The sequence below is a fragment of the Pungitius pungitius genome, chromosome 17 (assembly GCF_949316345.1).
Source record: "Pungitius pungitius chromosome 17, fPunPun2.1, whole genome shotgun sequence".
NCBI classification, from domain to species: domain Eukaryota; kingdom Metazoa; phylum Chordata; class Actinopteri; order Perciformes; family Gasterosteidae; genus Pungitius; species Pungitius pungitius.
Genome location: NC_084916.1, coordinates 7,540,938 through 7,567,335, shown reverse-complemented (window position 1 = coordinate 7,567,335; position 26,398 = coordinate 7,540,938). Strand labels below are relative to the sequence as shown.

Here is a 26,398-nt window from a genome sequence, read left to right as displayed (position 1 = left end):
TAAAAGCTGTTAAAATCTCGGCAGAATCAAGGCGCCGAGACACTGAATTCACCTGAAATTCACTGCGGTTCAGTATAGTAATAAATACAGTATAAAAAAAAAGTATAGAAAAAGTCTAAACAAAACATCTGCAAATTGTATTAAAAGCTCCCAGCAGTTTTAATTGTGCATTGTTTTGATCCAATAGGGATTTCAATCAGGCATTATTCAATTCATGATGAAAAAATCTGACAAATTCATAGCTCAGGGGATTGTGATGTGCATGATTGTCCCGCAACCTACACTCAGAATCGCCCAATCAGAACAGAGCTGGTTTCTAAGTTACGGTCTTATTTTTAACTGGGTTTCCTAAATGGATTAAACCGAATACAAGCAAAGAAAACTGAGTGAATATATTAAGATTCTTTATTTGACATATCACACTTAACCTACAACGGGACAATTTTCAAAACAAAATATGTAATATAGTTTACTACCCGATGTGTGTTGTTATTTGTTAAGATTGCTATTTTTCAGGCCAGATGTTCATAATCCATCCAACACGCACATTTTGGCATTGTTCATTTTCATTGAAGGTCGTGGACGCGTTCTGTCCATATATAGACATAAACTATACATATGCAAAATCACAGCTCTGGGGAAATCACTCAGATACTGAAATGTTTTCAGGGCACCGAAGCTACGGTCCACCAGTCTCCAAGTCCTCCATTATACATCACGTTATCTATACCCTCCAAAGAACTTAGAGAATAAGGAGCCATCATCCCGCATGTCTGAAAAGGGATTTTGATCACCTGAAAATTAAATAATAGGGAATTAGAGGTAGATGTAGCTACTTATGGCAGAATATTCTTATTATGACTCCCCGAAACATATGGACTGACCTGACACAATAGGCTCGGTGTGGTGGTCCGGCGCCTCTTGGCCACCAGAACCTCCTGAGCGGGTCACCGTGGTCTCTTCGTTGCCTTTGCCGTCTCTAACTGTTCGCCTCTCCTCCACAGACTGAGGGACATTAAATCAGTCAAAAGACAAACGATAAAAATCCAGCGAGGCGGAAACACATCCTTTTCCCTGGCGTGAATCCCAACTAAGGGGACCACTTCGACACTTGAAAAAAATATGCTGTGATGGTATATTAATACAGAATTAGTAGTAAGATCAAGATAAACCACTCACCCCGTCAGGTTTCACCACCTTGGTGACTACGACGGACTGGAAGAACGAGCGGGCTCTGGGTTGGTTCGGGTGGTGTCCAGCAGGTGGAGTCAGAATCTGATCCAAGCCCCTAGAGGACACTGCAGAGTCCAGATCTGGACAGAGACGGGCAAACTGTTGGAACACATCGCAGAGCAATAGATACTTCATGGGTTTGACGGATGTATTAAATACATCACCCACCTCGGTCTTCTTTGCGCCCATCCTCAGTGGATGTTTGTGGCCCTCTCTCCCGGATATCATTAAACTTTTAAATGATACGAGAAAGTTAACACTGGAGTAAACTAGAAACATTGTCATCATCATATTGCCACAGAAACAAGAAATGTATGAAAAATAGGCTTTTTAAAAATATCTTAGGGACCTTTGAAAAAGGGGTCCACCCATGGAATTGCGAGCTGGGGAAGTCTGGGGACTCATAAGATGGGCGGTGATCCCTTCCGGGCTCCCTGGACGGCGCCGCTTGGGGTCCTTGTGGGTTGTCGTAAGGGGACTTGAGCATAAAGTCCCTCAGGGGGTTCGCACCGGATCCCCTTGCACCCCTCTCTGCTCTGCCCTGAGGTGGCGGTGGGGGCCCGATGCTGGGAACATCTGGAACAAAAGGCGGGGACAGAGGCTCTATCTACAACTGAACATTGCAAAAGACAGGAGATGTCAAGGACAGAACAGGGTTCATACCAGAGTGCCCGAGCTGTGGCTCTCCATCCCAGCGGCCCAGCTGGGAGAAGATCTCCTCCATGTCCCTGAGGACTTGGCCAAACACCGGCGGCTCCTGCATCTTCATCCCATCGGGGCCAACGCTGAAGCCAAACCTCAAGGCCCTGTCAAAGGGGTCCTGCGGTTCCCCGCAGAACCCATCACAGGAGAATCCATCTTCTTCATTGTCGTCTTCATCGTCATCATCATGAGTCATTGCATCGAAGAAGGGGTCCCTGACACATTGCAGCAAGCAAAACAGAGGACTATCAAGTCAATTTATTCTTGCTTTGGACTCGTTAAGCCTATGTAACGTTAAAATACCGTGAAGTAGTCAATCGCATTAGTCTCGACCTTGGCCTAAAACAAACAGCAAACTGTCAGCTGAGGGACCTCCTGTGGTCATTCTGGCTGAGAAGCTAATGTAGTGACGTTAATGTAAGCTGGTTGGTTACCTGTCAAACCCTGCAGCGCAGGTAACTAACTTAGTTACGATAGTGAACTTAGTTTCCGAGTGAACTAAAAACGCGCTGTTATAGTTTGCTCGATGCCAGCTGTGTGAACTTAACGTTACTTTTCCTCCACGAACTCACCTTTGGCCACGAGAATGACCTCCAGGTACACCGAAGAATCCACGAAATAAATCGAAAACATTCATTTAACGACGCCTGTCTGTGGAAAACTAAGTCATAACTTGAAAATAATCATCCGACACCCAGTGGAGAAAGCTTCCGTTGTCAACAGTGTCGTAAAGGGTTCCAGATCCTTCCGAATTACGCAATTTGTCGTAAAGCGCAGTTACCGTAAACGCGCAGGAGAAATCTGCACACGCTGTGCGTCGCTTCCTCGGCATCCGCCAGGAGCTAAACAGGTTTAATGCTACAAGACGCGTAGGGCATGAACGATTCAAATGGGATGCCATTATAAAGTGGATTATAATTTATTGATCTGGCTTGATTGATTTATCTTCAAGTATAAAACAAGATTTGATCCGTCATTACCGGAATCCATCTGAACTAACGTTAACTTGGCAGAAGCGATTCCTCCCAAAAAATACATTTTGCCGATGACACTTTGTTACAATATTAAACTGTCTTAACTTTTTATTTTGAATTTACGAGTAATTCTCTTGAAGTATTTTACATTGCAAACGTGAAATTCTGCAAGGACCAACATGGCGGTTGACGTGACTCACTAGAATCTAAAGCTTTACATTTGACAGAAGAAGCATAAATGGACACGATTAGGTGGAATTACGGCGGCATTCTAGATATTCAGCTCGAGATCAAGCTGTTCACCTGATGGATGCAGGAAGCATCAGAATCTTGTCGCCAACATAGAAACAAAAGCAAATATTGTGCATGAGTGCATTGCTGCAGATCGGTTTCATTTGGGTCAAACACTTGATGGAGCTGCTGCTGTTTGAGCATCAGTAACTTAATCTTCTTAAACAGTCATAATTAATGTCAAACCACATTAGAAAGAAAGTTTCTTATAAGACGTTCACATCCAAAATGATGAAAATGTCTTCTAGTTTATTTACCTAATATTTATAAATTTTTACAAAATAAAAATACATGAAACAAAAAGCTAACAAGTCTGCAGGGGAAAGAATAAAGCCATCAAACAGTGACTACAGTACTTGTTTTTTTTTATATGTACAAGACAAGTTTATCCATTTAAATTGTTTTTAAAACACACAGTACAAAAAGAAAAAATAAATCACTGACAAAAAACAAAAAAAGTACAATTTTGTCCATCGTTATTCAATGCTGCAAGTTTCCTTTAAATGGGTGAAAGGTGGTGGAGCAGAGGTGGTGGTGGGGGCTTAAAAAAAAGAAAAGAAAAACACACACACTGGAAGGCAGATTGGGTGTGTATTGGCCTTGGAAATCATTCAATATCTCTTTCAGAATAGGTGGGGCCTTTATGCAACATATTTATAATTCATGGGAACAGTTACTGTACAGTGGTGGATAATGAAAAATTCTGTGCTAGGAAAAAAACAGCACAGTACACAACCACAGCCCCTGTGTGTACAAACATGCACGCAGTCACATGACAAACACACTTTCCTCACAGTCCAAGCCAGTGAGCTTTCTTATATTCCTTTATATATAATATATCTATATTTGGTAAAAAATAAACTTCACAACTCTACCAATTTAGAGAATTGTTTCTTCAAAATTAAAATTACATTTAAAAAAAAAAACATTCAAGAGCAATTAAGCAAATTTCTGCATTTGGGTATTTGTGTTCCACCAAAAAAAAAATAAAGGAGTGGGGAGTTGAGGGTGTGAAATATAAAACTAGCCTGCTCCCCCACCTTTAGATATCACTTCATTCCTCCCCATCTGCAAGTAAAAAATGAGGGAGAGTACCAAAAAAGAAGAAAACCATACAGGAGATGTTCATTCCTTTAGAATGACAGTTCTATGTTACATACAAGTCAAAGAAAATGGGTGAGGTTGAAGAATTAACAATACAAATTCCCAACACTCAGTATTTCACCTCTTGACGGTGTATTTCTAACCATTAACCATTTAGCTCAGATTTTCCCTATTTTCTAAGCCCCTTTGTCCCTTCCGCCCCACCATGCATCACTAGAGTGCAGGTTCTCCTGGGGGGGAGGGGGGGGGGGGCAAAGGAAGATTACATGTGGAGGCTGTTTGCGGAAGGAGTGAGGAGCCCCCAGCGAGCTTCGGTCAACAGCTTTGGGGGGGTAGGAGAGGGAGTTGATGTTAGTTTGCTCCCCAGTTGTAGCTGTTGTACGCCGACTTGTTGATTTGAGACTTCTGTTGAATGGAGGCATTCTGGCTGCGCTGTCCGGTGCCGCTCTGAGAGAGAGAGGACAGAGATCATCTTACAGCTTTCTCCATATTTATAAAGTGATATTGTGTAAATTAGTGACTTGGTTGAATCAATATGCACTTACATGATTCATCTCCAAAGGATAATTATTTTATGAGATTGCTATTACGAGAGTTTGAACGGACCATCATTTTACTTCAAACTAGCCAGGTTCTCTCAGAATGATTTAAGCAAAATCACGATGATGACAGGCTGCAGTGAACTCGTACCAACAGATGGAGACATACAATGTGCGCTACCTGTCCGTCCTGCTGCAAGTGGTGGTGCAGAATCTGCGAGTGGGGTTGCTGGTGCGGTGCCAGGATGTGCATGAAGGGGGCTGGGGCGTAGGCAGCAGCCGCTGGGGGGTTGATGGGTCCCCCACTGCCCAGAGCCGAGGGCAGGCTGAACGGAGCTGCGGGTGTGCCAGCATGGAAACCCTGCTTCTCAAACGACTGCTGGAGGAGGTGACAAAGCAAAGACGACATTTTTGCTTAATTCAAGCAGCAAGAGGGGAGGGGACGGGGCATCATTGAAATATTCATGAGCTGTAATTTACCTGCGTCTTTGTGTAAACAGACCCTGAAATATCTGGTACCCCTGTGTTGCTTGATGTCACAGAAACTCCTGCATAGACAAGAGGGGACACACAATTGGTCCTAAAACTGTTCATGAAACATCAAAAACATGGCCTGCCATTTTGACATGTTCAGATTCTACCCAACACAACTGCCACATGGTGTGCTGCGAAGGAATCAATAAATTCTATACACACGTACTATATATTTGTGCACATTCTTCAACTCAAATATGCAAGAGAAGATCTTACAACTGTACAAGAAACGATGCTCCTGGGAAATTTTGGGCATCTTTAAACAGCAGAAGTTCATAGATGTCTTCAGCAGAGGCAATGCAGTGGATGAAATGAAGAGAGGTGAGAGGGTGTGGCAGTGAATCACTTCCATCTAGTGTGTATGGTGGTTACTAGAGTCGTTGTTGACCCCCCTCAACTTGGGAGCATGTATGGACCAGAAAAATTGATTCTAACAAGACTCCTTTCATGTGGCATTCGCATTGCAAAAAATGGTAGCGGCTTTGACTCGCTGAACATTTCTCAAACCTTAGAATATTAATCACATGGTGGATTCATCCTCACAAGTTACTGCTCTTGTCGGTTACAGAAAGAGGCACAATTCAAGGGCCATATTTGGCATCTGATGCTGTGAAACAAAACATGATGATCTTATGAAGTGGTTTAAATTCTTTCACAGCATTAGCAATGTTCTTTTTAAAGTGCTGGCGCCTTAAATGCCCATCCCTGTTGCAATTTCTATGGACAACACATTCCTTAGATTCTTCATGGAGAGATGTCACAAAAATACCACAATGCAGGCTCCAAAGATTATGACAAACCACGACGGATCAAAACGTCAAGCACCCTTTACACGGCAACCTTGTCTTAATTCAGGTGCTATTCCAAAGAACAAGAGCATTAGTGTGAATACTGCGGCAGCTTCTTCAAACAGAAAGTTATCTCCGAGACACACTTTTAGCATAGCCTTTATTATTAAACCAATTACATTTTGCTGCCCTCTCTCTTGAATTATAACCCATAAGACTGAACTTGATATTCTAAAGATGGACATGCCAGCAATGACAACATGAGTGAAGAGCTAGCAAGACAGGAGGAGGAACCGGACAACATCAACCAGAGGAACTCATCAGTTTATGACAGCCACTCCGCTTGTGACATGCCACATTTTTGACTCCAAAAAGGATAATTAGGTAGCATAAAACTGAAAGATTGGATTCATGATGAGTTGCCCTGGAAGAGAACACTAAACAGACAGAAAGGCAGAGAAGACTGGGCAGAGAGTCGGGCGGCATTGGACTAAAAGCGGATTAGCGTGATGGTCTTCTCCCATGCACAGCTCGTCAGCGATGAGGCGAAGGGACAGGAGCAGAGTGGGAGAAGCATGGTGGGTGACACAAGGAGGAAGACTGGAGAGTTTCACAGGGTTTGATTTTCCTTTTCTCCGTTTGTTGTTTTGGCAGGTGGCGGCACTCACCGACTCCCGGCCCGGTGACAGAGCTGGCTGGCTTGTTTTGAGCAGAAGCGGCAGCGGCCACGGCAGTGCCGTATCCGCCCTTACAGAAATCCCCACTCCCTGAAGCCTGGCCCACATCCTCATAGCCTGCAACAGTCAGACACACAGCCGCAGCCCACAGCGTTAAACACACCAGGCAGGGGAATCAGACCTTCCTCAAATAGCAGTTACAAACTATTTGTAGCGTTCGTCTGAAACAAGTGCACCACATGGACTGGTTTATACCAAACTGTGACAATACAGATTGTGTCAAGTTTACTAACAGACATTATGCCACCATAGCAATACTTTACTGTAAATACCTGAACGTTGACACCAAATGTATTGCCCCCAGTGGCAAAGCCAGTCAATCTGGTTACAACAAGCAGGTCAGAAACAACGGCAACATCATTTGCAGATACTATTTGACAAAGTCCGAGGGGGAGGGGGGGGGGGGGGGAGATGGGGGCAGGCAGGTTGTGTGTTTGAGGGGAGGTGGGGGTATGGAGTGAGCTTGATTTGGGTGATGGCAGAAAGCAGCAGATGGTGCAGCTTCGAGCAAATCTGTGTCGCACATGTGATCAAATATGGATTTTGAGTAATGAATTAAAGTATACAAATAAATTTAAAAAACAGCATAACTATAGCGGAGCAAGCTATGAAAGACAGCAAGCGACCAATAATCTCACCCTTCGGTTTAGTAAACATGTATAGCCAAGAGCCCATCGTCATCATTCCTTCCAGTTAAAATGATACAATACATTTTATCACAAGACACCATTCAACAGAAGTGGCAGACAAATTGTTGCAATCTTTAAGGCATGGTTTGAGGCATGTCCTTTGTACGTACAAAGGTTGAAATCAGGGTACACGGTGAAGCTGCATTTCCAATAACTGGACAGCTAAACCACAATATTCATTAGGGTTGACGATATTGGATTTTTGCTGATATGCCGATATTTTCAAACTCATTTTGGCCGATGTCGATATATAAACATTTTTCCCCTGATGTATATACACTTTAGTTTTGCTGAAGAGAAATCCAAGTATTTCTCCCGTACTACCTTTACCTTATTAAAGGATAGGATTTAGATACCATAAATGTATAATTTTACAAATGTAAACAGACATTCACCCCTGAAAAATATACATTTTTTCACTTGGAGAATAAATGATATGCCAGTGCCACATTTTATTTTTAATTTCAGACTTCAAACTTCAGTCCTTACAAGTAAAATAGATAAAAAATACATTTTAAAATAAAATATGTACATCCATCTCCTACTTGAACAGGTCTGCCAAATGCTTCTCTGACATAGTTAGCATTGTACTGAAACTTACAGTGGTCACAAACGCAGCTGTAGAAAAGTAGCGCAGGCCAGGCATAGCATACCGCGGTTCAAGGTACGTCATTAGCCTGCTGAAGCCAACGTCTTCTACGACGCTGAATGGCTGGTTATCAAGAGCAATAAATTCAATGATTTTGTCGTTAAGCTCTTTTACCTTTGGGTGGTCGCTGCTGTATTTTCTAGCTTTGTCAAAGGACTGTAGTAGAGGTTGCTGATGGGTTTTTAGTGTAGGCGTGGTGTATTCCAGAAAGTAGTGGTAACGTCACTTGATAGGCGTGGTATTGGACGGAAAGTAGATTGACGTCATTCGATCGCGCGACAACTGAAAGCTAACCGCAAACAACAATGGAGGACATACAGCCGATCCTGTTCTTGCGTCTCGATATGTGGCTGTTAAAGTAATGCTGTGAGGCGACATTGTTGCGACGGTGTTGTAGTTTAAAAATAGCGCCTGGTGTGTTGTCTTTCCCCTTGCGGCACGCGCAAATGACGATACTCAACCAATCAACGTTCTGCAGTGAGTCTAGTTCCACCCTTTAGTACCAAACAACTGTGCAAGGTACCGCAACGGAAGGGTACCCAAAAAGTGGTACGGTACGGTTAGGATTTTTGGGACTTTTCTCAGTGGAGACACAAATAAAAGGGTACCGACCCGTACCGTACCGCTCGGTGGAAACGCACCATAATATCCATCATCCTCTAATCTAAAAGCACTCCGATTAACCTTGAGAGAGGATGAGCATACGACAATGCGTTATGAACCATTGGCAACACACCCGTGGCCCAAGTCTCATGTTTATGCTTGTGGATGCTGTAAAGCTCAAATTAAATGAAAAATGCCCTCCACTCAATGGGCTCTTTGTGAGAGCAGTTACTGGTATCCGGGTACATAGAGAAAAAACCTGCATGACCCTTAAAACAATACAGCTTTAATAGCGTTTAGATCCTCACCAGTACTGTATCCATGGGAACCATAGCCACCAGCCTGCTGGAAGGGAGCGGCTGATGCATTGACGCCAACGTTCACACCGTGCTGCTTTGACGAGGTAGGAGCCACCTGGACGGATGAAAAAACCAACATGCCATTGTTAGTCATCATGTTAGCAAGCGGGAAAAACACAGAAGAGTTTTCAATCTGTTGTCTTGTATATATTTCGTTCTTAGTCCCATTTCGGTTATTGTTGACAAATATATATTTGTACGTTTTGTACTTTTTGATGCCGTCATATATAGTAGTGTAGTGCGCTTGCTCTTTCACTCTCACACTCTCTCCTCCCACAATCATCCATGTTTTATTAATGTACATCACTAATTAAGCTTCTTTCCGGGAGTTTTTTGTGCTTTCTCGCCTAGCAGGTCTCCGTGGATCATAGTTTCGTGCGGACCCCGGTTCTGACTCCTGGCTCATGGCTCTGCTGACACCTGCTGCTGCCATCATCATCATTACTTTAAATATGATTCATATTACTGTCATCAAAAACCAACATCTTTCTGCTCTCCCTCCCCACAGAAGCCTCTGTGGATGGTGGTTCTATCTGATGGAGGTTGTCCCTGCAGTGGTCCTGCCGTACACCTGTTCTGCTACTTGCAATTACTTGTATCATTTCAGTTAGAGAAATTGAATGTATTGTACATCTTTTACATTGTTGATTCTGTACACATGACATCCATTGCAGTCTGTCCATCCCGGGAGAGGGATCCCTCCTCTGACGTTCTCCCTAAGGTTTCTTCCCTTTTTTCCCCATTGAAGGGTTTTTTCATATTTTGGGGAGTTTTTCCTGTGCCGATGTGAGGGTTTCGGGACAGAGGATGTTGCATGTGTACAGACTGTAAAGCCCTCTGAGGCAAATTTGTAATTTGCGATTTTGGGCTATACAAAATAAAATGAATTGAATTGAATATACTGTGGGTTTTACGGTAGTTGATGTTATGCCTGTAGGGAGACACACAGTGACCAGGGCAGCTAACTAATGCTGGTTCTCAACTGGTCTGGCTCCGGGACCCACCATCACCCCTTAATGACCAGCCGCAACCCAAATCGATCGGTCAACGGGGTGGGGGGGGGGGGACGAGCCGGCAAAAAAAACGACACTACACTGCATTACAAAAAAGTCAAAATATCAAAATAATATCGCATGAAAAAAAAAATTAAAAAATCATGCAACGGCCCGCGACCCACTAAAAACCAGTTGAGAACCACTGCTCTAATGCATTTATTTACAAATGCCATTTTAAATTCATCTCTTGGTTATTTTCATACCCCTATTTAGATGTGGTGTATACATTTAATTAACTTGCACTACAATGATAGTAATACTTTAATGAATAAGCTTCAAGTGAACGTGGGGGTGCGTCTGAGTGTAGTAAATTCTGACGTTAAAATAAATCCTGTTAAATTTTCTGATTTGTATTTTTCTTTATTTTTTATAATTATGTTCAAAGAGCAACCTGTACTTTCTGACGTTTTTTTGCTATGTGAATTTGCAGTTCTGTTCTAGAATAAAGGGTGGAAACTAAAGCTTTTAATGCGGTTTAAAAAAAATCCAATTCATCCAAAAAATAATCAACCAATTAATCGATTATCAAAATAATCGTTAGTTGCAGCCCTACTGTCATAAAACTCAAAAAGGTCTGGGAGCAGTGATTTAATAAGTCAACCGGTTAGCCGGCTCGTGGAGTTCTCTCACCGGAAACACAGCAGGTCCATACTGGAAGGTGTTGGCCAGGCCTGGCATGCCAGTGTAGTAAGGGAGGCTTGTGTAGCTGTAACCAGGCGGCAGCGCCGGATTGAGGAAGGGCTGCTGCGTGTTGTGATGCGTCTGTGTCTGTTGGGTCTGAGCTAAGGTGGTGGCTGGAGACGGGGATGATGCGTCGCCTCGACCAAACTTTGATAAGTCACCTGTGAAGTTGTAAAACACGGGACAAAGTGGGAAGTTAGAACCCAGAAAAGGTTCCTGTTTGTCCCTCAGCCTCATGTGCTTGACTTCTAAAGTATCTTCTAATAGACGCAGTTGTTACATGGCTCACCAGAGTAAGGGTTGTTTGTCAGGCCGCCGTCTCTGCCAGTCAGTGCCGTCGTGGGAGTTGCAAACGGAATGCTGTAATAATCCTGGAGTGAAAAGCATTTTTAGTAAAACAAAATAAAGGCAATGAAGGATTTGTGGGCAGTTTGTAAAGCTCACCAGCGGTATTCTTGTTTGCAGCATCTGCAGGTCATCATAGCCGTACACTTGGGGCTGAACAGAATCAGAAAACTGATAAATGAAAGAACTCAAAACAGGTAAAGCCCAGGTTGTACAAAGACCGACTTGGTGCTGGCAGGAGCTTACAGGGTAGGCGTGCAGTAGACCAGGGGCCATGATGTATGGGTTGGGCAGTAGAGGGGGCACTCCAGGTGGCAGGTTGGGAGGTGGTTTCCCTGTAAGCACAAGTAATGCCAAGTCAAACATAACAATTGCATTACGATTGATGATGTATTATAACTAGGGCTGTCAAATGATTAAAAATTTTAATCAAATTAATCAGAATTTTCAGTGGATTAATCAGGATTAATCACTATTTGCAATTACACCTTAATCCTAACCATTTTTTCTTTCTGAAATGCATACCAAAGATAAATAACAGGACAGACACATAATTATCATTATTATTATCATCATTATTATTTTTTACATAAATACATGTTATTGATATTTGACTTGGTTTAATTCATTCCAGAAAATAATCAAATCAATGTTATTTGATAAATTAGACTGAATTCCCTGCATGGCTCTAGAAGGGTCCCGAGCCTCTGCGGTTTATCCCACTCTGCTGCGGTCGGCAAAACGAGTTTGTGCTCATGATGGTCCAGGGCTGCGATGACCAGACATGTCAACCCTCCTGATAGTTCCGGGAGACTCCCGAATTTCAAAGCCCCTCCCAAAAATCTCCCGGACCGACCTTTCTCCCGAATTTCTCCTGATTTCCACCGGACAATAATAAAAGTTACACTTTAAAGTTGAGCGGCAATTAGAACGGAAAAAGATGAGACTGGCGCTGCAAGGAAAACCGCTAGAACCCCCCCGCCGATCGCCAGCACCCCCCACGTTGACCGCTAGCACCCGCACCCTCCCCCCGGTCCTTTTGAATTGGCAAGTATGGCGATGACGGCCTCTTTATTTCTGCTCACGCGCTTGACCATTTTGCTATTGTGTTGGTCAAATGATCTGAGGTTGATTTTGTTAATGGCCTGCGAACATTCAGCGTGGACTGGCGCAAACGACTTGCTGAACCTGACATATGCCTACAGGTGGCAGTAATGTGTTGTATAGGATGAAGTGCATTCCCTAGAGGAAGAGGTACTTTCCTGACCTGAATAATTTGTCACACTGCGCATGCGTGAAATGTGTTAAAATTTTTTACGTAATTAACAACAAACAACTAATTAACGTCGTTAACGCGGTATTTTTGACAGCCGTAATTATAACATGCTTGCGGTATTGTAACCATCGCTCATATTCATTTATGTTTTTGTGAAATAATTTTTCAAACAAGATTCATTTAAGCTTCTCAAACAGAGATAACCTGTGAACACCATTATAATTTATTCTCTCCCTTTATTTCAGTTATTGTTTATTAATCTGCGGTTCACTCGCTTTCTGAATCTGGAGGGATCCGTACGGATCACTGACCAACAGGGTTCTGTTACTTCACACAAAGTGGATTTCTCACATTGATGCTTGTGTTTATATCTAACCTGAGGATGCCCCAGAGTTCCGTGAGGATGACGAAGTAGCTAAAGAAGGCATTGCCGAGGTGATGGAAGCAGCGGCGGCCGCTGCAGCAGCAGCAGCAGCTGGGACACACATGGATGCAGCGTTGAGGCCCATGGTCAGACTGCTGACGGGGCCGAGGCCAGAGTGGGCTAACACCGTGCCAGAGCCTACGGAGGGGCCCTGAGGGCCCCCTAGTGACACCTGGGCAGCCACCGAGGATGAGGAGACAACTGATGATGGCCCGGCGGAAACTGAGGATGGGAAGGAGGAGGAGTGCAGACTCGAGTCACCGTCTATGCTGTGATGCTGTAGAAACAAAGATGAGATTTCATTTCCATTACAGTGAAGAGACATTTAATGTGCCCTTTGGCAATCACAGGAAATGCAGCTTTAAAACTGCTCAGAGATGGATAAAGCTGCATGTACATACAACTCATGGTTTCTGTCTGGTTAAAATAGCAATCTGCTTTAAAGATCATGAAAAAGCAAATTACATTATGCTGAATCCACATGACAGGTTTTGATACAAATACAATAATATTTAACCGGCTTACCAGAAGGCCTGAGTTAGATGACCGGACTGAAGATGGGATGTGGCTGTTCTGTTGTGATGGGTGAGAGCTGTGAAAATACAGGAAGGATTTTTCTATTTTGCGGGCTACCCAACTGGATGTAACAATCTCTCCAGGGGTCATGACTTAGAATAGTGGTTCACTTCCCAATTAATTACACATGTTAATTTAGCAGCATCTCACTTGTTGTGTTGCGGAGGGGGGTGGGTGCTTGGAGGCTGGTCTTCACTGTGCCCCAAACCGCCGAGGGACGTCTGATTGGATGCAGACAACATGGAGGCAGAGCTACAGTCAACCAAGGAGCCAATACTGGAGACAGGCGGCACCGAGTCAGAGCCTGGCTTGCCCGATACTGCAGAACCCGCTGCAGCTGGAAAACCAGAGAAAATATTTCTGGAATAAACTTGAATCCACAGTTATTAGAAAACATTTCAACAGCACAGTTAGAAATAGTATTTAGACTTTTACCTTCCACAGATTGTGAAGTTTGCATTGAACTGAAGCCATTCTGCAAAACAGATAATGAAAGTAAGCCCAAGTTTCCATGGAAACAGACACTTAAGGCATAATAAGCACGGATTTCTGAAAGATTCCATGTACACACTGATAGACAAATGATTCCTCTCAATCATCTCTCATGACCAGCTAGAGGCATGTGGCGGTGTCTATATCCGCAGAAATCTAGCAGTTTGCAAGCATTTCCTCTGATTTTACATTGTTTGGGACTTTTATTAGGTCAATGAGCAAGGATTATTTTGACCTCTTTAATATGTGAAACAAAGCAGCATGGAACCAATTACACCGACCACAATAAAACTGTGTGAAAGTAAGTCAGAGAGACTAGTCTATTAGGAACACCTGCTCCCTTTGTCATTCAGAACACTTGGGTTCATGTTCTTGACACGATTTTTGATTGAGGAAAGACTTTAAACCATGAGACCCCTGGTTGTATAAAGATCTATGACTTCCACTGATTTGTGTGGCACTCTGTAGATTTTTAACCAGACACCAGCAGTTTGCTATTTATATCAGGAGACTTTCACATTAAACAATGTTTTTCTCAAAAAGTTGTCCACAATAGTTCACAATATCCCAGTAACTACTACAATAACACCAAATCAAATGTTTTACCAGTTTAAGTGACCAACTTTGGCCTTACCTTGGGCTGCATATCCTTCTGAGGGGAGGGAGAGGCGGAGGGAGGGTAGCGCCGAGTCTGGGCAGCTCTCTGATCGTACAGGTCCATCTGACTGGGGTTGGAGAGAGCTGCACTTGACTCACTGCAGATTGTAATGGTATCGACCAGATCATGTTCTTAGAACAGCTGGTGGAGGGGTATTCCTTCAACGTTCAATGAGATCCTTTCCTCAGGCAAAGTTCTTTCACATCACAACAATGTCTAACATGTGTTGTGTTCTCGTTTTAAGTCAAACTGGCTGCATTTAAGAATTAATAGAATCAAAACAAAACATTTGAATAAAATATTAAATTTAAGAAAAAAAAGATTAACAGAATTTTCTTTGCCCTGCAACTTTAAATTACATTTGCTTCAGGTGTGAAGTCACTCCAAAAAGCCACAATATTCTTTTGTCCTCATTTGAAAAAAGGAATCTGTGTGAAGGGATTACATCGATGACTGTAGAAACAACTTGTTTAGGCCTCATTCTCCTCTGTGATAACATCATTGTTGGGAAGTGGATTAATAACTTCGGATTCTGATAACATCTGCCTCTTTGGTTTATTTTCTGTGCTCTGGTTTGAGATATGGTTTCTCAAGAGTTTTGTCTTATAGAAATGCTTCACATTAGAGCACCTAATAAATCAGGACGTTCTCTGAACGTATGAGACTGACTGGGCCTGGGAAGAATTTCTCATTAATAGTTAGTTAGTTACCATCAATGTGTTTCCTGGACCGTTGAACGGCAGCTGTATAAGCTAGAAGAGCTACGCTGATTGAAATTAAAGCGCTCCATAAAAGTTTCTCTGACTTGTAAATCTACAAACAACTTAAGTTGTGAAGCACTTTTCAAAACTAGAACATTCACTTAACTATATTAGCACCACCCGGTACTTCAATGCTTCGTCAAAAGAAAACACTAAAATTTCAACTGCTTTATCTCAAGCCATAAAAAATAAACAAAACAACAAAACAGGTCTTTTGTCAAAATTTAAAAAAAAGATTTTTGAATGTACAAACCTGCCGGGGCTAGTGTACAGACTGTTCTGAACCTGGCTGGATGGTGTAGTGGTGACGGGCGCGGACTCGTAGTCTGGCAGAACTGGTTCTGATCCAAACTGCAGAGCTCCAAACTGAAGATTGAGCCCTGTAATGTCGGCTGAGCAAGGCATCTCTACCGCCAATGCAGGAATCTGAGGAAGAAATAGACTTGTTAAAAGGATGTTTTCTCACCTCCCTAAACCTGGACTATAATGTGCAGTTTGTGTCTACATAGAAGATTGTAATTATGTCATTCACTGAAAAATAAAAGACTTTATCATCACATATTTAATACAGCGTTGTTCGAATTCATTGGTTACCTTTGATGTAATGGAAGTCTTCTTCTTCTGCTGTTTGAGTTTATGTTGCTGCAATGGCAGTGGACTAGAACCGTGGGCATCTGAGGAACTTGGGGAAACTTGCTGACCAAGTGAAGGAATTGCTGCCATTTTGGGAAGGGAGGAGGCAGGTGGAGGCACCACATGGGGTGACGATGTTGTTTGTCGTGGCATGGAAGAAGACGATGAGGAAGGAGGCAGGCCTTTGTCCTGCAGGAAAACATCCAACATGGACGAGGTTGAGGTGGCGACCTGGTAGGGCTGTCGCTTTGTAAAGGGCGAATGGACCGCAGACTCCGCTTGAGTTTTCAGATCTGTAAAATGGAAAAAATGAATTAATTATTAGCAGATATTCCCACATTGAAAGAAATATTGGAAAAAATAATTATCCATCACATGCTCAAGGGCATTTCAGGACAATCAGAATAATTGAATGAATAGAATGTCATCTCACCGTACTGTCCCATTGAGGTGGTACTGGTGTCCCAGGATGAAGGGGTTGTGTTCGGAGGTCCAGTTTGGGAGTGCTGGGCTGCCAGCTGGGCCAGTGCCTGGGCTGTTTTATACTGCTCCAGGAACTGAGAACCGGTGGTCCCCGTGCTAGCTCCTTTAGCATCCCCCACATCCCCAAAACCCTTGTTCAGCATGCTGACCTGCAATGTGGACAGATTAACAGCCATATTATCACAATAATAAAAACTGTGCTACATAGCCGTAGTTATGACGTGATGTACATGAAGATATCCCTTTCCCATGTGGCTAGGAAATGGGTGAGATATTAACCCTTTTTTGGCAGGCCTCACCATGCTGTGCTGGGTGTAAGGGGTGCTGGACGATGTTTGGGAAAGCGACACTCCTTGCTTGGAGTTGCTAAAAACCAGTGACTGGGACAAGGACGGGGGCTGTGCGGCCTCCATGGGGGGGTTTTCTGTCTCTGAAGAGGAGGAGGGTGGAGTCTTCCCCAGGAGCACTGCAAGGTCAATCCTATGGCAATGCAGAAATATTGACATTCCAAAAGACATTTTAGGGTTTGAGTGGGATCAACTGAACCGTTTACACCACGGCTAAAACCTTTTATTCGTTAAGGTTGCAACCACTAATCCTTTTAACTCATTCTGCGGTTTTCTTAATTCTTCAGGTCAATATACAAAATAGAATAATACTCAGTTTTACTATTTTGACATATAATGAAACATTGTACGAGACAAAACATTTGACATTTTTAAAGCAAACACTGAAACCATGCAAATGTAATTATTCCCTCGACCAATTCCTGGACAACAGGTAATGAAGAGAACAAGTAACCCACCTCTGTCCTTTGGTGATGGTTACATTCTCTTGAGGCACGGGGGCAGACGCCACACTGGAAGCTGTGAATATCTTGGTCTCTGAAAGCTGCAAAGGAAAAGAGAGAGAGAGAGAGAGAGAGAGAGAGAGAGAGAGAGAGTAGAAGATGGAGATTGTTTTAGTTGAAAGACCATGTTCACATAATTTGCCGCTCTATGCCTCGCACAACCAGTGTAGTCGCTGTCTCCAGCCATGTCTTTCCAAGATAACTTATTTTTACTCAACAAGTGACTTGTGAGCAATAGTAATACGTCTATGACATTAGATAAATACAGTCCTTCATTGGAGCCAAAATCTGATATTGACCAATTTTCCTTAAATATAAAATTAAGTTAGAACTACAGCAGAAATACACACATCCTCATTCCAGTCCTCAGTGCCCCACTCCTCAGTGGCAGACCTCCAAGCACCTGTGTGAGTCAAAGAAACAGTTTAATACTACGTAGATTAGGAAAAGATTCAAACCAAATAAGAGATGCATAAAGACAGAAAAAAAGGTTTACCAGGAGCAGAGTCAAACTTGGGCGGGTAATTTGTCCCCTCTCCTGCAGCGTATTCCAACCCTAGAGACAGAAGAGTTCAAAGTTGAATGCAGTGAGAAGACATTTTTACACTGGACGCACAGTGTTCTGGATGCAAAGCATTTGGTTAACAAAGAAGGCCTGGATCATCAGCATCAAAAAGTGATCTCTCATAAGAGATTATGATTGTGAAAATTGTTTGGATGATCAAATCCTCTTATTGGACGGAAACGGTTGTTGATTAATTCACTTACTAGCACCTTCCTCGGGCTCTGTGCTTCCTGTGTTGTTCCAGGTGCTGCCCCCTCCATAGCTTTCTTCTGTCTGGGCTGGCTCTGCATAGTCAGCAGGGTTGAATGTTCTGCAGAGGAAAGCCAATAAGTGGGTTGAGGTGAGAATTGAGTAAGTGGGTATGCACTGGCCACATTTGTCAGCACTACGTAAAAAGAAAAATAGACTTTAGTCATGACAGAATAATCTGGGGTCCATTTTTAACTTACCTTCTACAGGTCAAAGTTTTGAAAATGTCAAGCAGAAGCAGACCTCAATTCAATTCTTAAGAGCTTCAAGCCACTAGTAGGTTGGATGGTTTTGCATCTGAATGTTGCAGTACGAGTACTGTTTGAATAAATCCCCAGCTCTACCTTTATTATCATTACACTTTAAACTATACAAACACTTCAGAAGAGGAGTGGGTAGTAGCAGGAAGAGGAAACGATAAACTGAAGGGAATCCATTACGGTCTTTGAGAGTTTTAACAGTCAAGACATGCAAATTAGGACATGTGAGCATCCGAAGACTGTTTTTGTTGTTTCTTAACGACTCTTTCCTGGCACTGCAGGTCTTTCAATCCGACACGACCGAAAATTACAGCTACTGCAACATGAAGTAAAAGACTTGTCTTTTGAGTCAAGCTAAGCTGCTTTCATTATTCATCTAAAAAAATTCACTATGCACATCTGAAGGTACTTATGGCTTGCTTCAGGAGATTTGACATAACATTTGCAGAAAGTAACTTCTGTTTCATATACTTTTATTTTAATGTAGAGTAATGCTTCTTTTATCTTTCATTATTTATGAATTATTAAAACATCCTTTTATGTCACTTAAAAGTCTCCCTACAGAAAACAAGAATAACAGACACACCAGAGGCGATGCACTCACCTCTCACCTCCTGCAATATCATATCTGGGCCCCTTATCAATCTGGCTTTAGAGGAAAAATAATGGCAACAATTACAAGAAGCACAAGAAAGTAAAAGTAGAATTTAAAGCTTTTGTTTTTTAAACCACAATCCAGAGCAGAAGCATGAGCAAAATGCCTTTAATCTGCCATGTGGGTAAATATACAGGCGAATAAACCCAATTCACCACAAGTATACACAATGCAGCCACAAACATAATAATTGTTGCTAGATGAGCAGTTTTGCAAGAGTAAATGCAGTAAGCTTTCCATCGATGCAGTTGAAAGATAAACAACGGCAGGAATATAAATTATGCCAAAGTGATGATCACACAGCCTCATCATCTCAAGGCTAATGTCATACAAGATGCTGCTGTGAATGCATCAGTAGGCATTCAATATCTCCATTGAAATGAATCACCAGCTTTACTCAACTAGCAGAATTTGTTTTAGTAAAAAATCTGTTTTAGTAGAAAGGTAATAATGACAAACCACACAGTAATAAACCTTGATCACGTTCAAATTTAAGTCTCCAAACGATACTCGCTATAGCATTTGTGGCTGTGTTCTACAGTTGTAACCATTCATGCCAATTTAGAGAGGCTTCTACAGATTCAACAAACGGGGAGTCCTATCTCCACCCTCTGTTTTTTGTCTGCACACAGGCAGAACTCAAATACAAAGGCCGCTAACAGTTAAACCGAAGAGGCAACGGTGTAAATGTGCCAACCAATGCTGTGGTACAAGTGAATACAACTGGCTATAAAATGAATATGCTTTATGCCAGGCAACGTCAGCAATGGAGGAAGTTGATAAATGCAACCATGTTACATGCTGCAGTTATGGCCAACGCCAGTGTGGATGTAAAAGTCATGTTTGTGCCACAATCTGAACGGCAGTGATTCAAGATCAATTCAATATGGTTTCAAAAACCATGATCTGTTTCACTAAAATACTTATATTCAGAAGAAACATCCATATTCTCCAACAAGGTGACACATTCTAAAAAAAATTATAATTTTTTTTTTTTTAAAGAGGGAAAAAGTGATCCTAAACTATTATTTTGCAAGGCACTTGTTCAACAGTGTTTTCAAAACTGGGGCAGCTATAAAGATTATTTAATGCAAAAGATGATCAATCAATGTGTCTGAGATTCTTGGCACCCTGCGGCTTCTTGCATCTACAAGCTACTGTTAAAATGGAATAAAACAAGTTCTATATTTGGCCAAAAAAAGCTTGAATTAGTTTATTAATTTCTACCCTATGATCCCAGTAATTTCAGGTTTCAACCAACTTTAGAACAAATCTGTTTTATCAACTTATTCTTAAGTAATGAATTGTGGTACTTGTTTCACTTCTGAGCTCGCAGTATTCATTCAGTTTAATTCAGGGCATGCTAACATCTCCAAGCAGAATGTGTATGTGAGGTGAACTGTGCATGAAGTCTTAGCACATCAAATGTAATAGCACATGGTGCCTGTGATAGACAGAAATGCAATCCACTGTTATGAACTGGTCAAAGAATTTCTATCATTTGAGATCCTTGTCCTTTAAAGCCACTGTGAAGTGACAGTGAAGCAATGCTGGTAAACTGTGTGCTAGCGGCAAAGAGCAAAAGCAATCACAGAGCTGTTGTGTGCCGTGGGGTGAGGGTAGGTAATATAAAAGCACCTCAGCTAACAATTTATGCAATTGTAGGTGTGAAGCCCCAGCACTCAGCTCAATTATGACCAATATGAAACAAATCATATTGTAGTGTTCCTTGATATGCAAGTCAACATCTAGGTGCACACTTTACCATTACACTTGAAATTGCTTGACATTTTCACAACATCGTGGAAACACAGAATATGAATAGACATATTGGGTTTTCTTTTAGCAATTGTGTGAAGTACGCCACCACTTGAGTAAATATCCGAATTAAATTAAAACACTTCATTCAAGTCTTCCGCTACCTCCTGAACCCGTTTCATATAATGTGGCATGTTTACTATAGCTTGCAAGCACATAATCAAGAGAGCAAATTAAATGTAGTCTTCTCTTGGGAGGAAACCACTCCAATGAAATCACAAGAGAAACATTAAATGTGCTACTGAAGAAAATAAACATAAAACTTCCAAACCTAACTAGTCAAAAGACAGGACATTTGACATGACAACAAAAAAGTTTTTAGCATTACTTTGCTATATTTGGATAGTCTTCTCACTTAAGAACTACCTCTTCTGTTATAACACCTACTGATCAAGATACCAGTACAAGCTCATCAACGGACATAATCTGCGTACACCCACATGGACATCCGCATTACACAGAACACGCAAAACAACTGAATTATGCTGCAGTCTAGGGCCAGCGAGCAGAGACACCTTCTCGAGTGGATCAATCAAAACTTCACTAATGATAAAATGTTTAGACATCATGAGAATTATTCAGCCCACGCCGCTCTAACCCATTGGCTGATGTATGGTCTCGCTCTTTTGGATAAAAGCCAAACAATAGGCGTGGGTCCTGCTCCCTGGTGACCATGGCAACGTGTAAGAGTGGAACAAAAGGCCCTCTAGTTTAAGGCAACACAGGTGTTCTCTTACCCCATGCCCTGCACCGAAAACCTGCCTCCACGCCGTCCAGACAGTCCTAGAGAGACAAGATCTTATTTAACTTTCTAAGCTTGAAATGGTTGGCGGTTGCCAAGAAGAAATTGCAGCAGTTTAGGTAAAAATAAAACCGCTTCCTACATACTGAATCATCTGGTTTAGAAACATTTTTGTCTAAAGAGAGTTACAGCCACTTACCAATAGTCCCTCTTCCTCTGCCTCTTCCCCGTCGGCCTCGCTCTGCCCCCCTGCCAGCTATTCCAGCCTTGGCTCCATCCAGGCCATTTTCCTGACCACGAACTTGAGAGAACAGCTTCAAATTTAGACACTACACTGCATGCAGAATGTCAAAATGAATCTTTTGAATTTGGTTACAGATTAAAAGAAACTATCTATGGTTCTCCAAGGCAGCTGAGGCTGAGCCTGATGGAGATGACCTCTCAGCTTCAAATAGAGTATTGTCAAGCAAACTAGTAATGGTATGCAACTTATATTTGGAAAATCATATTGAGGTTTTAAATCTCTTATCCAAGGTCCTGGCCTAGATGGAGTTAATAAAAACAAACTGACTAAGTTTTAATGTTAGGCTGTTTTTTCATCATTCAGGTATTTTATATAGCATTTGTAGTCTTGACTTAAAATAACAGAAGCCACGCGGCTCTGACAACAAACTGCTATTGGTACCAACCAAACACTGCTTTAACTTTAAAAGCCCCCATTCCGTACAGTCTTATAATCGTTACTTACAAGTTGCATATATATTGAGTCCTACAGGCTCTTGTAATACCACAAATGGGTCACAAGAATAGTTTGTTTTGATTACTGACAAGTGTCAGGAGAGTAAACAAGCAGCTGTTACCATTTTGATTGCACCAGTGCTTTGTTCTGCAACATAAATATTCATCTTGTAAATAATGACGCCAGAGTTGAAAAGGATAAACACTTACACTCTCGTCCCCTGGTGGCTCCACGGCCCCTGCGTGGAGCTCCACCGCGGCGACGTGCTACATCCTTCTCTCCTACTTTCTCCCTGTTCTCCTTTCCATCCTCTCCGGTCTCTGCTGGGCTAGTGTCCTTCTGGCCTGACACACCTTTCTTTTTTCCCACCATTTCCCAGGAGTCCTTTGAAAGGAAGACAGGCAGCGTTACACGGCTGCAGTTATTGACTTTGAGGCAAGTCATGATGACAAAAACAACCACTGAGGAAAGTCGAGGAAAGTATTTTATAGACCACCGACAGAACAATGTATCCAGCCAAAACATGATCGAGAGAGAGAGAGAGAGAGAGAAAGAGAGAAAGAGAGAGAGAGAGATATTTACATACATAAACTAACAGGTTATAGCCAGTGAACTCACTAGTTAAGCAATAGTTTCTGGTGGTCTTTTTACCGATTGCTGCAAGTATACATCTAACTAGGTTTTGTGCAAGTTTGTCACAGATACAGCAGGTTGGGTGGGTCTGATGTAGCGCTGCTCTCTTTAAAATCGGGACCTCACAGCGTTAGGCCATCACACAAAGCCAATACTCACAGTGTCTTGGTTACCCTCTAGCAACACGTTGATGGCTCTGTTGACGTCTCCATTGCAATCATGCAGCGCGATCATAGACTCATCCTGGTCCTTGCCTGTGATGTCAATCAGCTGTAAAAGAAGGAGCGTTGTGATGAGACTGAGGGGACTCCTGTCTGAAAAGCTGCAAATGAATGGGTAAGGCCAATGATAGCTAACACGTTCATGTTAGGAGACATTGACATTAGTACAATTTGAGTAGAATGGATAAATGCTGAACTAGGTCAAAAAGATGCACATTTGCTCACCTGTTTGACCTTTTCCTCAAAGTCTGCATCATTGTGGTCAGAAATCATCTGCGCAAGTCGGATCTGCTCTGCAGTGGCCTATTCCAAAAGAAGTAGACCCAGAAAAATTTGTATGAAAATATTAGCATTCCGAACCAGAAACAACAATTTGTGTAGAAATATTATGTCACGTCTAGCCTTAAGTACTAGGAATTAAGTTACCACCAGCAAAAAACACTTAATGTTGGTTGTGGCAGGTAAACATTTCAAGTCATCTAGCACAGTTTCTTTTTATGTAGTTTCAGCATGAAAGTAGGGAACCCTTTCAGTGGCTACTAGAAGTCTATTTGAACCCTTACTAAATACTACATTGTAACAATGTCAAACCTTTTTTATGTCGACCAAAATCAGTTACTGAGTAGAGTAGTTCAGACTGAGAGGGTAATCCCTAACACCCCAAATAAGGGATTCTTCTTATTGTTGTTAAAATACGGTGCCAATGGGCTTGATAATCCCAAAATAAAATATTGGATCGGAATTTTGTCAAAATGATCATCTTTAGTAGTTCATTTTGGCTAATAATGTATGTGTTTATGTCGATATTTTGCACCATTAACAAACTAACAAAAAATAAATAAAAAAGGCGACATTGACAAATAAATTGGTGGTGCAAATAACTGTACATGTGGGAAGCGTGATGGATGGTGAGGGTACCTGAGGCCTCTGCTTGTGCTGTGTTTGACTCTGGGCTGGGCCAGGTGTCTGCTCCCAGCTGCCCCGGGCTCGGTTCCCGCCCATGGACGTCATCATTTACAGTATATACAAATAACAGTATTTACAAAAAGAATAACACCTGCGGAGAGACAGAAGAGAGGGGAATTGCAGAATTGAGTCTACGACCCATTTATATTATGATGCACATGTCTGCTGCGCTCAAATACTTCCTCAAACTGCCTGGAGGGTTACTGGCTAATGGGGGGGAGCAGCTAGCCGCGCGATCAAGAAGACAGCATCAGCTTTGTTCCCAGAGACGCCTGGACGTTGACAAAGGATGTTTTCAGCCCCTCTCTAAGGCAATGTCTAAAACAAAAGCCATCCGCGGGTCTGACCCGGGAAGCAAAAGCCGTGGTACACCGGGCTCTGATGCAGTCCGGCAGCAGACGTGCATAACGTTAGCGTATTTCAGAGCATTATGCAACGCTTTCTATATCAAATAGCCTTGCTGGTGTTTAGTCAACCCTATACATTGTTAAACGAGGATGTACGGTTGCAAAGCCACTACGGATGCATCTAAAGCACTGTTATGACCGAATGAGGGGGACAATAGTTCACGCAACCGAACTGAATCATCAAAGCGTTAACCTTGCCATCGTGAGCTTAATCTGGAATACGTTACGTAAAACCCTGTGTGGACTAACGTTAACCCACACAAGCCTAAAGCTGGGGCCCTTCCGACATATCCAATTCCACTTGCCAGCCACATGGCCCAAATGCTAGCCAACTCGCTAATACTTGAGGGGGAAATCATGCAGCTTTGAAGCCTCGTTGGGCTTCCGCTCCCCACGGGCTTCACCTCATGGCGACAACGAGGCTAATTTTAACAGACGCTAGCTAACCCGGGGAGCCGTGAATGGCCCATACAACGCCGAGTTGTTAGCGTTAGCTGACGTAGCTTGATAGGCATAAGTTAACTAGCTCATAAGCTACAGATAGGCAGTGAAGCTTTAATGTTCGGCCAAATTGACGACGTTCGTACAACGAACTCCGCTACCGCTAACGAATGTTAGCCATGCTAATTGAACGACTTAACGTCGTTTCGCAGCGCTTGGCAACTCCGAGCATTGAGCTAGGTTAGCCGCTCCATAAACTACCACACCACTCTGCTGCTTTCTAACGCCACTAAATTTCTGCTGGCCGGGCTCTGAACATAGACCGAGGCTAAAGGAAGGCCCACAGGCCGCTAAAAAGAAAATAAATAACAGGCGATACTGACCAGAAACCCGGCTCAATATTTGACACTGCCACACAACCGACCGACAAGTGGTCTCGTTGTCGACCTTCTAGTCGGATTCAGGACGGGATATAATTCCTGAACCCCAAGTTGATACAACTAAGTTGGGGGAATATAGCGAACCGACTCGCTCGCACTATAAGCGAGAGACTGAATTTACCTGTTTCTTTTCCACTCTGACACCACGGAGAGCTACGTCACGTGGTCTGATGGGGCGCTTCGCGGAAACTGGACCCATAACATGTGATCACACTAGTTTAATATTACCACCATAATTAGGACATATTGCTGTTATGCTGATATGCAAAACATAGATAGGTTTTTGGTAAAGTGATTGCATGCACGTTATAGGAATTATATGTTCACAATTTCAAAAAAAAGAGCCATGAACTTGACGATATGAACTTGTTGAAAATATTCAGAGCGATTTGGGTTTTACATGCAAGAGCAAGAGAAAGGTATGAAAACCTATGCAAATATATAATAGGAAAAATAAAATGCATATAAAATTAAGCGCAGAAACGAGGGTATCCATCTTGCACACACTACATATCACATAGTACATGACAACTTTACAAAATACGTTTTTAATGAATTGTGCAAATAGCTGTGCTAATGTGTCCGATTGTGCAACTTTGACCCTTTAAAGTAGTCATTTATTTATGTGCTACATAAAGGCATGCATAATTTATACACTATAGAACAAATTAAAGTGTTGTTTAAATACACTCACTATGTTATTATAATACATAATATAGATTATTGTGATGTAAGTAATAAAAACGAATAAAAAATAAATTCTATTAAATAGTTTGGGATTTGTTACCCCTTCTACCGCTAATACAACAACTACTACTATTACAAC

At 42.3% G+C, this 26,398-nt stretch overlaps 2 protein-coding genes across 10 annotated transcripts; both read right to left on the bottom strand.

The window, feature by feature from the left end:
• Window positions 1–449: 449 nt before the first annotated feature.
• hax1 (HCLS1 associated protein X-1) lies at window positions 450–2,688 on the bottom strand. The gene is made up of 7 exons (XM_037473506.2): window positions 2,508–2,688; window positions 1,897–2,150; window positions 1,583–1,809; window positions 1,402–1,465; window positions 1,180–1,313; window positions 885–1,005; window positions 450–794 (listed from the first exon to the last, which is right to left on the bottom strand). The coding sequence occupies exons 1-7, from the start codon at window positions 2,570–2,572 to the stop codon at window positions 721–723; spliced, it is 939 nt and encodes a 312-aa protein (XP_037329403.2). The 5' UTR covers window positions 2,573–2,688; the 3' UTR covers window positions 450–720.
• Window positions 2,689–3,397: 709 nt separating this feature from the next.
• ubap2l (ubiquitin associated protein 2-like) lies at window positions 3,398–25,786 on the bottom strand. Of its 9 annotated transcripts, none has more exons than XM_037473351.2 (30): window positions 25,694–25,786; window positions 24,237–24,375; window positions 23,544–23,621; window positions 23,257–23,367; window positions 22,674–22,848; window positions 21,925–22,026; window positions 21,721–21,766; window positions 19,115–19,159; window positions 18,205–18,311; window positions 17,933–17,992; window positions 17,787–17,839; window positions 17,392–17,477; window positions 16,886–17,066; window positions 16,537–16,735; window positions 16,065–16,396; window positions 15,724–15,896; window positions 14,686–14,806; window positions 13,995–14,034; window positions 13,710–13,896; window positions 13,509–13,575; window positions 12,936–13,260; window positions 11,530–11,618; window positions 11,383–11,436; window positions 11,228–11,309; window positions 10,888–11,099; window positions 9,152–9,257; window positions 6,834–6,959; window positions 5,324–5,391; window positions 5,025–5,222; window positions 3,398–4,751 (listed from the first exon to the last, which is right to left on the bottom strand). In XM_037473351.2, the coding sequence occupies exons 2-30, from the start codon at window positions 24,330–24,332 to the stop codon at window positions 4,656–4,658; spliced, it is 3,615 nt and encodes a 1,204-aa protein (XP_037329248.2). In that variant the 5' UTR covers window positions 24,333–24,375; window positions 25,694–25,786; the 3' UTR covers window positions 3,398–4,655. The 9 variants fall into 9 exon arrangements, with proteins under 9 accessions (XP_037329248.2, XP_037329247.2, XP_037329249.2 ...); XM_037473350.2 differs by lacking the exon at window positions 25,694–25,786 and adding an exon at window positions 25,516–25,675; XM_037473352.2 differs by lacking the exon at window positions 25,694–25,786 and adding an exon at window positions 25,516–25,675 and having other exon boundaries at window positions 5,025–5,219.
• Between the last annotated feature and the right edge of the window lie 612 nt (window positions 25,787–26,398).